Raw genomic sequence first — 12728 nt, 5'->3', positions numbered from 1 at the left:
CCAGTAAGTAAGCTAATTTACATGTATTAATTAAGGCTAATAATGAGCCCAGCATGACGCGGCATTTCAATGCATTCCTCTGGTATTGTGCAAACTCTGCGGAGCTCCCTAGGTTTGCAGTCTCACCCATTCAGAAGGGCCACAGATTGTTGATGTGGGGGCACGCGATCAGATAAAGGACTTAAACACACACAAAACCAGGTCACCATACACATGCAAGTTTCCCCTCCCTCACTGACACACACACACACACGCACACACACACGTACACACACACACACACAATGAGAAATAAATAAAAACCTGTTAATTACAGTTACACTTAAATGAATTAAAAATGCAAATGACCACAACAGCAAAAATTAAAAACAATACATTTATATAATTACAAATTGTAAAACTGTACAGTTACAATAAGTGAAGTATAAAAAAAAAAAAAACACTGAAGTGAATAATTTTTCATTGAAAATAAAGGTTTCACCCACAAGGTGCACATATAAGCTAAAATGCACAATCATGTAAGAACATTTACATTTAATTTGATCATATAAATATTTATGAACTAAGCACTAGAAAAACTAAGTTTACAAAAGTATGTAAAACAGACTCTGGAATGGTTTTAATCATTGATGCTCGTTGTTTATGTGTAAATGCTTACATGGTTGTTTCCCTCTCGTACCACAGCGCAGCTAAGCCAGGGAACCATGAAAAAACAGCCGCAACCTCAGCGCATTAACAGCAAAGTGTATTTCTATAAGAGCTTGTTTTCTTTTCTCGTCCTCAGGCTTCAAACGCTGAGCTGCAGTGGCTGTTCTCATTACCTCTTTGGCTTGAAAGTCCTACTACAGGGACCTGGCCTCACAACGAAAGCCAACACACATGGCGAATAAAGACATGGTAGAAAAAAAAAAACATGTCAAGGGCACAAGGCTCTCCCTCCTTAATTGTACCTGAAGGGAAATCCCTTTAAATAGTAGTTGGCAGAGGCAGTGAGCTGGCAGGCAGATCAAACAGTCACCGAGCAGAAGCCCTATAAATACATCACATTCACTCGCCTCGCTTCAAACGCCGCGTCGTCCCCTGCGCTTGTCTCTGTGAACCCACAGAGACGAGCTGCGTTCATCATGTTTCACGAGGAGGACACTGTCTCTCATCTCGAGCACAACGTTTCGCTTTGCTTCACATCACCGGCTGTGCGTTCGCTCTCATCCTCGCTCCACAGCGACTCAGACGAAATTCAAAACAGGGCCGCTCTGTTTGTTCCTCGCGTCACGCCGTAGACGTTTCGGGAGCTTTGGTTTTCTTCACGTACACCTCTGACGTCCCACCGGGCACCAGATGACTGAAGCCGCTCCTGAAAGAGGCCAGGAGGCGCCCTGCGACAAAACAACAAAACATGCACACACAAAAGAGAAAGAAAGCCGAAGAATAAGAACCATGTTTAACACGTTTGCAACATCAATTAAGCAACATGCTGTGACTTGATATCCTTAATAACTGTGTACACGGCAACATTTAAAAGGCTTCATCAAAAGATTAAAGAATTTGTGGCTCAGTGTGTTTACTCCGCAGCCTCAATCATGTGACAAACTGGATTTAGTTAGCAATTCCGCAAACTTATCAGTGTTTGTGCATGAAGCCCATTTGATTCGTGTTATCTGTTTATGTATGCGAGCTGTAAAACTGTATTTAAGACCGAGCTTCTTGAGAAAAAAAGAAAATCTGACACAATTTGGGATCAGATAACAGATCAGAAGAAAGAGGAGTTTATCTGCTGCTTTTACATACCCGTCCACGTCTTCTGTCCGGTCAGGGTGAAGCTGTTGCACTGCGAGTGGGAGTTACAGATGTACGCCGCCTCCCTGGCGCTGTGGACCGACAGCACGCAGCCCTGCTGGCTGTAGGACGGCCAGCAGCGGTACTCCACGTTCCCGGAGGTTCCCATACCTCGGATCAGGGTGTAATCTAACCACAGGAGACACAGAGATGCCACTTCAATGAAATGAGGTTGCTGAAAGATTTTTGAAGCCCTCTCTGGGGGTGAGATGAAAGTTTAATGATCCCCGTGGGGGACACTAGTTCAGCACGGCGCAGAATGCAGAGACAACTGATAAGAAGTTGAAGAGGAGCAACAAAGAAAACATGTAACTGAAGAACGTCCAAGCAATTACTTAGCTTATGATTGACACATTTAAAGTAAAGATTCAACTTTAGGATGATAAATGACAAACATTACTTCAGTATAATATATATTCCTAACAAAAAAATTCCAATGTCTTATGCATGTAGGTTTAGATTTATCTCCCTTTTCTGTGGCCAGTTTTAATGACAAAGGGATGCATCTGAAGAGACTGAATAATAATGATTTAATTTGCAATACTCACAATTATTTCATAATCATTTGGTCGAAAAGAAAACCCCAAGACATGTTTTGCTTGACTTAAGTCCAGAACCCAAAACCAGTTTCACGCGAGCAAAAGAAAAGCAGCAAATCCTCACAACCGAGAAACAGAAACCACAAAACCAAAAAAAAGGCCACATAGAAAACAAATGTTGCTCATTATTTTTCATCTTTTTCTTTCTTTCACGACAATGAGGAACATCTATTCTGGTCTTTGTAAAATGAAAAAAAACACCAATTTAGGCTCTCGTCTCACAAACAGTTGCTCTGCACTTAAGAGAGAAATAACTTCACCTTCCTCTTGCCAAACATTTGTGTTCATTCATCATTATAATTCTCCCAGTCAGACTTCTGGTGGATCTGGGCTTAAATCATCTGCTACACATTAGCAGGAGCCATGAGAAAGAAGCACACACACACACACACACACACACACACACACACACACACACACACACACACACACACACACACACACACACACACACACACACACACACACACACACACACACACACACACACACACACACACACACACACACACACACACACACACACACACACACACACACACACACACAAATGGACAAAAGCCTAGTCTGTGAGTGAGCGTATGGAGGAGGCGCACTGTTACAAACTGTTAACCTTCTTAAATGGCAGGACATGTGGTGTGTGTGCGTAGGGGTATTGTTGAGAGGAAAAAGATGCGAGGTTCTACCTTCTGGTTCTGAGAAAAGCGAACAAGGAGAAGGAGTATTTGGACGATCCTCCTCGGGGGAGAAAAAAAATGAGGCCTGCCGGGGAGACGCAGGCTGTCGGGCCTCAAACGTTGCACAGACAGAGCTGGATAAATGTAAGCTCTCTGTGTATAAGATGAACAGCAGGAAACAGTGTTCCCTTTGTATTTATATATAGAATCAGTATAATAAATCTACTGCCATGAATAAATTCATGTGCTGAGGACATACTGTACATAAATTTGATCCTTGCAACATAATTTTGTATTTGCAGCCGTCTTTATAGAAACATATTTACCAGATTCTTTATCCAATCATTGATGCCCTCAGCTGGAGAAGTTACATCCACATTACCAGCAAATCTCCATCTGTCAGCAATTTCAAATTAGGACCTGGTACGTGATCGGCATCTTTTTTTCCCCTCTACACACACGCACATTCATGTTATTACACCGTGTTCCTCTTTGAGCTGTGTGGCCATTTGGCTTCTTTTATCAGGCTTTGTGTTTGTGTGTTTGGCTGCGATTCCGATTTTTTTTCTCTTCTCATACGAGACGTTAGTGAGCTCATGGGTTTTTTTTCTTTGGTTTTCTACTCTGGTTGTTTCATCACTTATAGGAATAGTTTGACATTTGTGGAGATTAACTTCTTCGCTCTTTCTTTGCAGAGTTCGACGAGGAGATCAAACCACATTAATAGCTGTCCGATAAATATACAGCTACGGTTACCAGCCGGCTAGCTCAGCACATAGAGTGAGATATGTGTAAACAGTTAGCCCGGCTAGAGCTTTCAGCGAGCTCGTGTTTATTCGCTTTCAAACATGGTTCTGGCTCTCCACCCGTTTCGGACAGCTCCATCCGTCCTGAAACGGGTTGGCTCAATTACAAGCATTCATCTACAATGGCTTGGGTTGGAAAGAGTAGCGCCACTGGAGCTGTTTCATCAACAACCAAAATGGCTGCTGCTGCTTTGGAGAGGTTGAGTCGGGGATAGAGGTCGTATTAAACAAACTGGATGGCATGTTTATTATCCTTGAAAAGAACAAACACGCAGCGTTTGTTGACACACTAAAGCTGCTTTCACACACGCACTGAAGTCCGGAAGGGCTGTGCGTGAGAATGCAAAATGTCTGAGTCGGTTGCCTTGGACATTTTCTAGAACTTTTCCTGCCAGGCAATGTCCGGAATATGTCAGAGTGAGCGCACCTGAGAATACAGCTGGAGTGTGAGGGCTCAAAACTTTAAAAAAATTAAATAATACAAAAATCTCATGGTGAAAAAGAGGTGCCATACACGGAGAAGACGGCCACTAAGAGGTCATACTGAAAAGACAACAAGATTCGGGAGCATTTGGTGATAAGGTCCTACGCCAGTGTCGATGTGCTTCAGACAAAAAACGTGATTGCTGCCGTGGAATTGATCCGTGATGTCCTGCCTCCTTCATGCTCCACCCAGGTGCCACCCCTTGTCATTTTCCCGTATCTGACCTAAACAATCTCCTGCTGTATTCCTCATATGTAAAAGGTGAACTCCAGAAATTGTCCAGTACCAATTTTCAGAGTTCAGTCCCTTTTACCAACATTTTTTTGTTTTATGCTCAGATTTTGGTGGCTTTCAGGAGTTCTTTCGATCAGACTTGCTGTGTTGGTCCTAACATTTTCCAGAATCTATATCTGAAAGTAGCTTCTATGTCACGCAGCTCATTGCTCTGACTGGCTGCAGGTCTATCCAATTGCGTATAGAAGCGCTTTGGTCTGGGAATGCTGATAACAGCCCTTCGAAATCAAGAATGTACTGAGAAGTTCCAGACCACATACAAATGCGACACTCTGCTGATGCCAGGCTAAGGCCTGCTCTATCCAAAGTGAGAAAAAAAAAATCCACTTATCAACACCTCTCAAACTCCACAAATAAACATTACATCATACTTTATTTGTTTAAATCCAAAACAATGTAAAACTACAAGCTGAGGATTTACTTTTCCAAAGCCCATTGGCACCAGCGATGGCCCTTATAGTCTAAAGCTCTGGAATCTTGTGTTTCCAAGTTGATCTGTTTGTCTGTGTTTTCTACATGTATGGCTCTGTTTTTTTCTTTGGGACTGGCAGGACAAGTTCCAGAAAATGTCCCGAGCAAGGGAGTCAGACGTTTGCATTCTCACATCCAGCCCCTCGGATGTGAGAAATTCGGGAAGATGTCCAGAGTTCAGCGCCTGGCTGAGAGCAGCTTTAATAAAGACTTGTCATCAGCCAGTAGAGCCTCAAACAAACAAGATATAACATGTCTATTTTTTTTTCCTGCTACGGGTATATGCATATTTTTTCTGAACAGAGCCAGACCTTTTCCAATCAGCATGATGAATGAAAATAGCTGCTGCAACCTTTAGCTGTGTTTTTACTGAAGTATATTTCCCAGTGTCAAACTATAAACAGAGCTAAACTAAGTTTGACTAAACAAAAATTCCACCCAGTTTGTCCAGAAACTACTTTGTTTCAACAAGAACCAAAATATGGCAAAAGAATATACACAATTCTCGAGGTCTTATCACACACACACACTCAGCAGCAGCAGCGTTGGCTCACGGCACCAACTTGTTAAACTAAAACACTCTCTCTCGATGTCAGCCTCAGCGCCCAGGCCTCTTTACCCTGAATGTGTGATTAAATTCACAAAGCGCTGCTATATAAACAGTCCAGCATCTGGGGGACGGGAAAAATCTCACCACAGGAACGCGGGCCAGTCATTCTGTTATTAATATTTCATATGGCGGGAGGGGTGAGGGGCGCAGGAGCGGCGGAGAGTTGGAGAGAAGAAATGTGAGGGACTTTGTATGTCCATTTAAAGGAAACAGTATGTTGACTAGAGTTTTTCATATAAGGAATTCTAAAGTTGAAGAAGAAAATCTCTATAGTCGATTTTAGACATGAACTTTAGACATTTTCATGTTACATGTTTGCTTTTCAAATACGAAGAATGTAGCAGGAGATTTTCCAGGTCAGACGCATTCACAAAAACAGGAAAAGGGTCCGGAACATTCAGACGTGTTAATTCCGCTGCAGAAATCATGTGTTTATGTTTATAGCACATTGACATCAACGTTGACCCTTATGACCAAAACCTCTCAAACCTTGTCATCTTTCCAATTTGAAATTTGTTGCGTCCTTCGCATGTTAGAAACGTCATCAACACGCCGACTTGCTCGCTGTGAATTTTCTGGTTGTGTACTCACATGGGCTCACTCGCATATTTTCCGGGCATTTCAAGGGGGCTAGCAGGTAAAGGTTTGGAGTTCGGCTTATATAACTTTTCTGAAAGGCAAAAAGAACTACATTTTTTTTTTCTTCTGTAAAGAAAAACTGGATGTAATCCCAGCGCTGTTTTGTTAAATGAGGGCCGACTGTGCTCTGTGAGCCGGAGACATGCAGGATTAATCCCACTTTGTTGCTCTTGTCCTTTCATCCCAGCTGCCTAATAAACCTGTCAAAACAGCCTGAACGGGAGAAACACTCCCCCCCCCCCTTTCATTTTTCTTTAAAGACACATAATGAAGGTGGTGAAGGCTGAGTTTTCTCGAAAGGGGAATCAAAAAAAAAAAAAAAAGGCGAAGCGTGCGGGCCCACTGTACTTTATAAAAAAAACAAAAGCGACCTTCATTCCACAAGCTCGTACCTCTGATTACTGATGGAGGCAGGTTGTCCAGGTGCAGGCCAGACTTGTAGAGGAGGAGGACGTGTTCAAAGGCCTCCAGCGTCTGATTGATGTCAGCTTTCAGCTCCCCTGGACACATACAAAGCATTAAGTCTGGTGAGAAGATCGAACTGACAAGATGCGTCAAGTCATCCAATATATATATATGATTTATTTTCCACTAAGCTCTCCTGTCTAATCCTCGCTGTGTGATCTCAACAGATAACAACTTGTATTCATTACTGTGTTACACGGCGCGGGGCACTTTGCCGAGGCTCATTAAAAAGAAGCACGTACGCCGGGACACTTAATTACACGCCTCCAATAATGCCGTGATTTACTTTCTGATCTTCAATAGCATAACGGCGTCCTGTCATGTCGAGACGTCTCTAGTCCTTACCTGTGGAGTTCATGATGTGGTCTACCAGGTGTGTGAGGCCGGGCGGGGCCTGGTGCGGCAGCAGGTAGGTGAGAAAATACCTGGGGCCAAGCAGAGACAACTCACTCAGACAGAGAAACAGACAAGCCCCATCACATAGTCCTCACAGAACATGACTTGTCTCACATTGGTGTTAAAACAAACAGTCCATAAAGCTGTCAAAAGAAATCCGACGGCTTTTTAAAAAGGGGGAAACTCTCCATTTTTTCCCACTGGAACTACTTATTAGTTTATCACATCCCCTCCATCTAACTGCAAATTTTCTGCTGGATGTCTTTACTGTCGAAAAACCGTTTAGGTGTCAGCTCGGCCTGTATTTAAGGAATCATCCATGTGGCTGCCGCTCCGTCCATCCGTCACACATCCATCACCCAGTAAAACTGTCACTTCTTACCTATAGGCGTTGTAAATGTTCCTCTTCTCATTCAGGCCCTCGCACACGCCCCCAGCCGAGCAGGGCAGGGTGAAGTTTCTGTGAGGGAACTGCAGGGTGCAGTCGGCATCGCTCCGACAGGTGGTCTCCTGCGCGCTGGCGTCGTCCAGGTCCGTGAGCTTCAGCTCGCCGGACACGGTGACAAACTGGCGGGGCTGGAAGTCCAGCAGGGCGACGGAGCCCAGAGGAGACTGGGAGAGGAAGTGGAGGAGCCTGACCAGGTCCAGACAAACCTGAGGAGAGAGCACATGACGAAACCTGATCAGCTGGATAGTTTGTTTAACTGCACTCAATTTCTGACATGGAGGAACATACTGGTCTGGCAACTAGGAAGTAAGTTAAGTGTGGATGTGCTATTTTTTGGCTTTTTCTATCATTTCAAACTTTCTTGAACAAAAAAACAGAAAAATCACATTTCAAGATGTTATCGCAGGCTCATTTCACATTGTTTTTAAGCATTTGACATTTAGCTGCATGCAATGATTATTACCTTCACATTTGTTAACAGTCACTTCCAACACTATGATCTTAATTAAATATACCAGAAAAAAAACACCAAGCAGGTTATGTTTTCACCCCCTGTGCAGTTGTTTGTTGGTTTTGTCGGAAGGCGGATTGGAAAATAGCATTTACTTTCTTTAACATGGCAAGATTTAACATTTTGGACGTTTTCACCAATATCTCAGGGAATAAAGCTTGGATTTAAATGAAAAGAAACAGGCATATTTAGAAGACTGATATATATGAGTGTGCAAATCTATATTTGGTGCAGCTTGACTAAATTTGAGGGGACCTTAAAAAATGTACTAAATTAATCATTTGAGCCATTATTTATGAATCCCATCATGATTTCCTGAAGCAAAGGTTGACTTTTTTTGGAAAACAAGTCAAACATCCAAAAAATTAAGAAGAAAAAAAATGAAAAACAGCAAAAATTCTAAAATAAGTTTTTATTTATTTTGCTTAGAAAGTGATTACTCCACTATCAAAGGTGTTGCTGACTTATTTTCTGCCAATCTCGGATTTGATTAATTGACTAATTTAAAGTTTTGCCAGTTGAATCAATAATGAAAGCAATAGTTATATTTTCTGGTATCTTCTTCCAATTTTGTCAAATAAGAAGATTTTTTAAATGTAGAAAGCACTGGTTGAATCCCTCTTGTGTTTTTTTCCTGAAAGTGACACGTCGGACAATATAATTACGTTTCATGAAAAAGCTAAAAATGGTCAAAAACATGAAAAGTCAAGTCTTGCATAAACCAGAGTTATTTGCTTTTAAGATGTTTCCCCGACCACATTTGCAAACCATTTCCTCGGACTGTTTTTATAGTAGCCTTTTAAATCCTATAATAAAAACAGAAAGGGAAAATAAGTAGGCCACTACAGGCAAAATAAAGGCATTAGCCACGCACTGACAGAGCATGAAATGATCCTGTCACACTGCAAACATAGCTACAGTGTTAGGTAATGCCGCGAGTCTCTCGGACGTCACCCGGTGGGATCGGAGCACTGTAAAAGCAGGGTTGGGTGAAACCAAACACCCGTGGATTACTGTAGCCTGCGCAGATGCAACGTAGCTGAAAGGGGCCGAGCAGCTCGAGGGGGGGTATTATGAACGGCTGCTTGTGTGATGGAGCAAAATGAGGCCCAGAGTTGCGATGATACTCGCAGACCGCCATGTTACTGCTGCTAATCCAGAAAGAAAACATGTACGCTCCCATGCTTCTCTGCCCCCTGCAACTCATTCCCTTTCTTTCTCTTTCAAACACAATCATGCGCAAAGACACACACAGCCACACACAAACACACACTCACACATACTTGGATCCCTGGAGTGTGAATTCGGCCTGAGTTGACTCCCACTGTGAGCATACCTGGGATGGGGGTTGAGCTGAAGCTCCCTGTGTGTGTCTGACCTTTACCAGTCTAAACACTCACCTTGTCAGGACCACTAGACCTCACTGGGAGCAAAGCCCAGTGCTAATGAGTCAAAACTTAATTTCTGAGGTCCTGGTTAAGGTTAACGATATGTGAATTGTGGTAACGGTCAGGCATGAATTGATTATGGTTCGAGACCTATAAAGTAAGGGATAAGGTTTTTGGTTTGGCTGTCCTGTGTGTGTCTGAAATTCCTCGCCTCCAGTGGATTAACTCCAGGACCCATCTCCATTTTCAACCTCAGCCTGATCAAATACACTGAGTGGCAGATGTCGGACCTCCAGCGGTTTCAAATGTCCAAGACCCCTCATCTTTTCTGCTGAAGAAGAGCGAGGGCTTGCACATGTGTATGTGTGTGTGTGTGTGTGTGTGTGTGTGTGTGTGTGTGTGTGTGTGTGTGTGTGTGTGTGTGTGTGTGTGTGTGCATGCGCGAGTGACAGAGAGTGTGTGGTGCACTGTACAGGCTAAATGACAGGGCGTGCGCATCAAGAGCTAAAAGAGAGGAAGCTGACGGGCTTACCCTGAATCTGTCCTCCCAGGGGCTCTGGAGCAGCTGGATCATCTGGAGAGGATTCCCCTGCTCCAGAATGACTGTGACTCTTCCTCTCTCCGCTCCTCTTCCTCCCTGGACACTCGAGTCTCCTGCACAGTGGCCTTTGAGCTGTGGAGTGGAGAACAACTGGAGTTAGTCGTGGTAAAACAGAGAACAAAAAGATATCAATAACCTACTTTTTCTCTTTTTGCTTTTAGTTGTGCAGAAATCAAACAAAGCAACAGGCGGAAAGTTGTGTGTGTGTGTGTGTGTGTGTGTAAACTGAGAGGACACGGTGTTCTGCCAGCCTCACTCGCTGCAGCTCAAACTTGTGACAATAAAATCACATTATAGCCAACAGGGGGAATGTGGTCCGTACACTTGTGAGTTTAATCGAGCTGCCGTGCACACTGCTGTCACACGACCAGTTGGACGCGGGCTACAAACCCAGCCGTTTAGTTCAAACTAGTTCTAAATTGGGCTGTAATGGTTTGAGTGAATAAGCGCCGGGGGTTTCAGATGCAACCAGGGATAGCAGGGAGGACAGAGGCACATTGTCAGCTCTCGCCAAACTGGACCCAGAGGTCAGAGTGGGGTCAGCGAATTTAATTTAATTACATGGGAAAGTCCTGCAAAGCCAATGAGGCCTTTCTTTGACTCCGCTGTGTGTGAGACAAAGGAAAATGTGAGCAGTGGTGCGTGGATTATGGAAAGTCTTAATAATATTCCATCAGTATTTCCAGGGTTGAGCGGTGGCCAGTAGCTCCTGACGTCCCACACATTCCTCAGCCGTTCAATGAAATATACTCTTTAGAATGTTGTTTGGGTTTTTGAACTTTAACTTCACAAGTTAATGGATAATTTTAGTATTTCAACTGATGCACACATGGAAAACATAGGTCACACTTCAACTATATGACGTTTGGATGCTGCAGCCTATGTAACATTATTTCTTTCTCTAAGAGCTACTGAATATCCCCTGCTCGCTGATCACTCTTAAGGCCACAGGTTGACTTCAATTTAAAATAAAATATATTCTCTACGACGTTGTTTGGGCGTTTGGACTCAAATTGAACAATTTACTGGATTAATTAAGTGTTTGAACTGATGCACAGAAGAAAAACAAAGGTCACACTTCACCTTTATGACGTTTGGATGCTGCAGCCTCTGCAACAGGACTATTTCTTTCTGCAGTTTGTAGGAGACGAGCTCCCGGCAGCCTTGCGGGTCTTTAAAATCCTCCACACACTTGCCCATGTCTATTCCCTGCTCGTTGACCAGCTTTAAAGCCACTGGTTGACCTCCGGCCAGATTCACTTTGACAACCAGTTTGGTGTATCCAGAGCCCAGGACCTCCACAGCCTGCATGTCCACCAGGGAGTCACAGCCCATTTCATCCATATGCGCTTTCCTGGAGCCGTGCGTGATCTCATTCCACAGATTGTAATCCACAGAGGAGTCCAGCTGGGGAGAGAGTCGGGTTCCCTCTGACGGTTCATCCTCAGGTAACAGCAGCGGAAGGATTTCTCTGCGCCTCTGTTGGAGCTGGTAAATCAACGCCCCGCGGAGCTGCTCCTCATCAGCAGCAGAAACAGTCGCGTTAGAAAAGTGCGCTACTCTCGCTCCGTACTGCTGCACGCTGCTGACCAGCAGTGACACGAGGATCGACAGCACCACGAACGCCAGGAGCGCAGCCGCGCGTAAAGAGTTGCCCATCTCGGGCATTGCTCCTCTCGCTGGCACGGCCTCAGCGGCTGGAGAGAGGGGGGGATAGAAAGGGGGCGCACGGCCGCGGGCTCCGACGACCACTCGCTCCAAGTGGAAGGAAAGACTCCTCCTGACTTTGGAGCAGGAGAAGTGATCAGCTCCTTGTTTCCACCTCCACCCGGAGAGGAACTCCCTCTGGAGGTGTGTCCTGTGCGCTCGTAACTTTACACCCGCTGAGACTCTGCAGGAGAGCTCAGGCCCGCGTGCACAGGCGCCTCCATGCTTTCACTTCACTTTTTCAGTCTACTTACACGGTATACTTGCTTATTTATATTTTCTCATGATAATCCAAGTGTTTTTATTTAACAGTGACACAAATAAAAAAGTCATTTGTTTACCTGAAATGTGAGTCAAATATAATATAGTATAGTGTCCTGATTAATTTAATCTAAAGCTAGTGGTGTTATCTGGTTACATTTCAGATTTAACATTTTGATTGAGATTTAACATTTAGATTTAGATTTAGATTCAGATTGAAGATGTATATTTAAATTTGACAGTAGATTTACATTTGGGTTTAACATTTAGATTTAACATTTAACATTCAGATTAAGATTGAATTTTTACAGTTAGATTCAATATTTAGATTTAACAGTTACGTTTAACATTTAGGTTTAATATTCAATATTTGGCTTTGAATTTAATATTTAGATTTAACATTGGCAACATCTTTAATATATCTTTACAAATAAGTAAGCATGACAAAGTTCACAAATGTTGCCGTAAACCTGGTAAAAAAAAGTGATACACAACAATTTCTTTAAATGTTTTGGTGATAAATACAGTGAAATGT

The 12728-nt window shown here is 43.4% G+C and overlaps 1 protein-coding gene across 1 annotated transcript; it reads right to left on the bottom strand.

Annotated features, from left to right (window-relative positions):
* Positions 1-357: 357 nt before the first annotated feature.
* On the bottom strand, positions 358-12161 carry pkdccb (protein kinase domain containing, cytoplasmic b). Its single transcript, XM_035167739.2, has 7 exons — positions 11309-12161; positions 10157-10297; positions 7660-7931; positions 7227-7306; positions 6809-6916; positions 1789-1965; positions 358-1376 (listed from the first exon to the last, which is right to left on the bottom strand). Exons 1-7 carry the CDS (start codon positions 11891-11893, stop codon positions 1270-1272), a joined length of 1470 nt encoding a protein of 489 aa, XP_035023630.1. The 5' UTR covers positions 11894-12161; the 3' UTR covers positions 358-1269.
* Positions 12162-12728: the final 567 nt, after the last annotated feature.

The sequence above is a fragment of the Hippoglossus stenolepis genome, chromosome 10, assembly GCF_022539355.2.
Source record: "Hippoglossus stenolepis isolate QCI-W04-F060 chromosome 10, HSTE1.2, whole genome shotgun sequence".
Classification (NCBI taxonomy): domain Eukaryota; kingdom Metazoa; phylum Chordata; class Actinopteri; order Pleuronectiformes; family Pleuronectidae; genus Hippoglossus; species Hippoglossus stenolepis.
This window is presented reverse-complemented; position numbering and strand designations above follow the sequence as displayed.

Coding starts and splice junctions, on each gene's coding strand:
- pkdccb (XM_035167739.2), bottom strand. CDS start 11,893: ATGCCCGAGATGGGCAACTCTTTACGCGCGGCTGCGCTCCTGGCGTTC. Junction 7,932..10,156: donor CCTGGGAGGACAGATTCAGG/GTAAGCCCGTCA, acceptor CTCTCTCCTCAG/GTTTGTCTGGACCTGGTCAG. Junction 1,377..1,788: donor CGGACAGAAGACGTGGACGG/GTATGTAAAAGC, acceptor GTTTTGTCGCAG/GGCGCCTCCTGGCCTCTTTC.